The following is a 1,976-nucleotide window of genomic DNA, read 5'->3' on the forward strand; positions in this document are numbered from 1 at the left end:
TCTAAAACATTACTAGTTGAACACGTTAATGAAGTGAATATGCTGGTTGATGTTGAGGACTTACATCCAATTGAAAAAGCTGACCTTAAATTTATTGCTACAAGTAACAGAAAAACTTGTAGAAATAATCTTTATGAAAACGAAAACAAAATTGGAGGAATTTCATTTATGGGACTAAATAAGTGGAAAGTAGAAATTTCTGCTCCAAATAAGAAAGACTTTTCATTCACACTATCAGTAAAAGCACCTGATGATAAGTCATTATTTCTGTCTGTTCCACTTTCAGTTCTCAGTTGTAGTCTGGTACCCCTTGATAAGGAACCCATTGACACTTCAGTCACTAGGATTTCTTCTACAGTGTACAAAATTCAACCTTCAACACATGGCTTACTTGCAGTGAAGTTAAAAGTATATGATGTCCAGCTTAAAGGTGCATCAATACTAGTACCTTTGAATCCTCACCTTTGTAAAAATACTCCAATTCGTACTATAGCTGGACTTAATGGCCCATGGGGAGTTGCAATAGCTAGCAATGGGCATATTTTTGTTTCTGAGTTTCATGGTGAATGTGTGACAATGTTAGACAGTACAGGGAAGAAGGTGCATTCTTATAGGGTAACAGAAAAAGGTAACTGCAAGTATTCTCATCCCCGTGGCATCGCTATTATTACAGAATTAAGTTTAAGATCGAATCTTTTCAGAGGACGAGTCAGATGGGATCAGTATCCTGTTTCAAATGACTACCTTATTATTTCGGATGAGCACAGAATCAGAAAGGTAATGGTGACAGATGGATTAAGTGTAGCATCAGCTGGAAAGAAGGGAAGCGGACCGCCTCAATTTAATTTTCCAATTGGTTTAGCTGTTTGTCGAACATTGCCACAATCTGTTTATGTTTGTGATTGCTTTAATCATTGTATACAAATCTTAGATTCTGCATTACAATCTTTATCCATGTTTGGTTCTGAGGGGTCAGGTGAGGGACAATTTGACCAACCTACAGATATTGCTATTGATAATCAGGGCTGCCTGTATGTTACTGATACTGGCAATCACCGAATTCAAAAGTTTTCTTCTGATGGAAAGTTTATATTCAAATTTGGTACAGAAGGATCAGGTCAGGGGCAGCTCAAAAATCCATATGGTATTACAATAGATGAAAAGACCGATCTATTGTATGTCACTGAACGGAGCAATTCCAGAATATCTGTTTTCAATAGCGATGGTGAATTTGTTTGTAGTTTTGGGAGTAAAGGCAATGGAGATGGTGAACTTAATGAACCTAGAGGAGTAAGTTTTAACAGAGATGGATTCTTATATGTTTGTGATTACTTAAACAATCGAATAGTAGTGTATTGACTTTTATAATTACATTTATGACAACTGTACTCTACTGTACTATTTTATTGTTAGTGTTAGCTTAGTTTAAATGTTCACAGTGATGTGATGTACACAAAGACAATTATATTTTAACTTGTTATTTAATCAGAATAATAATATTACATTTTACAATACAAGTACCTAAACAGTAAAATCAATCATAGATGATTATTACAGTCCTTGATGAATGAATTAATAATTAAGAATAATGCTGGTAGTATAATATAATAATTATTATAATAATTATCATTGAGGATTGTGCAGAAAATGACATATAGACTTCACTAATGCTTTCTCTTGAGTACTCAACTCTAGTCTCTCCAAAAACTCATCCTGTACAGGACAAAGATGAGTTAAACCAGGGCCATCATGAATAAAGCTATCATCACCATCGCTCTTGCTTGAAACAACAAAAGATGTTCTTCTTTTCTCTCTTCCTGCTATGCTATCAACCGGTTCACCATATTTGATGCTAACATTGAAAGGCAAGTGGCTGGAATCGTGATATTGATGCAATGTGAATTGATCTGGCTCTGTAAGCAATAACAATGTACTATCATCAGCATAACGTGCTCTCAGGTGACCCTCACTGACAG

General features: G+C 35.2%; 1 protein-coding gene across 1 annotated transcript; it reads left to right on the top strand.

The window, feature by feature from the left end:
• The first annotated feature begins 39 nt into the window (after positions 1 to 39).
• Positions 40 to 1,359, top strand: LOC105315905 (E3 ubiquitin-protein ligase TRIM71-like). The gene has a single exon (XM_011410678.1). It carries the CDS (start codon positions 40 to 42, stop codon positions 1,357 to 1,359), a length of 1,320 nt encoding a protein of 439 aa, XP_011408980.1.
• The last annotated feature ends 617 nt before the right edge of the window (positions 1,360 to 1,976 follow it).

The sequence above is a fragment of the Amphimedon queenslandica genome, unplaced genomic scaffold (assembly GCF_000090795.2).
Source record: "Amphimedon queenslandica unplaced genomic scaffold, v1.1 AMPQUscaffold_7036_Cont21009, whole genome shotgun sequence".
NCBI lineage: Eukaryota > Metazoa > Porifera > Demospongiae > Haplosclerida > Niphatidae > Amphimedon > Amphimedon queenslandica.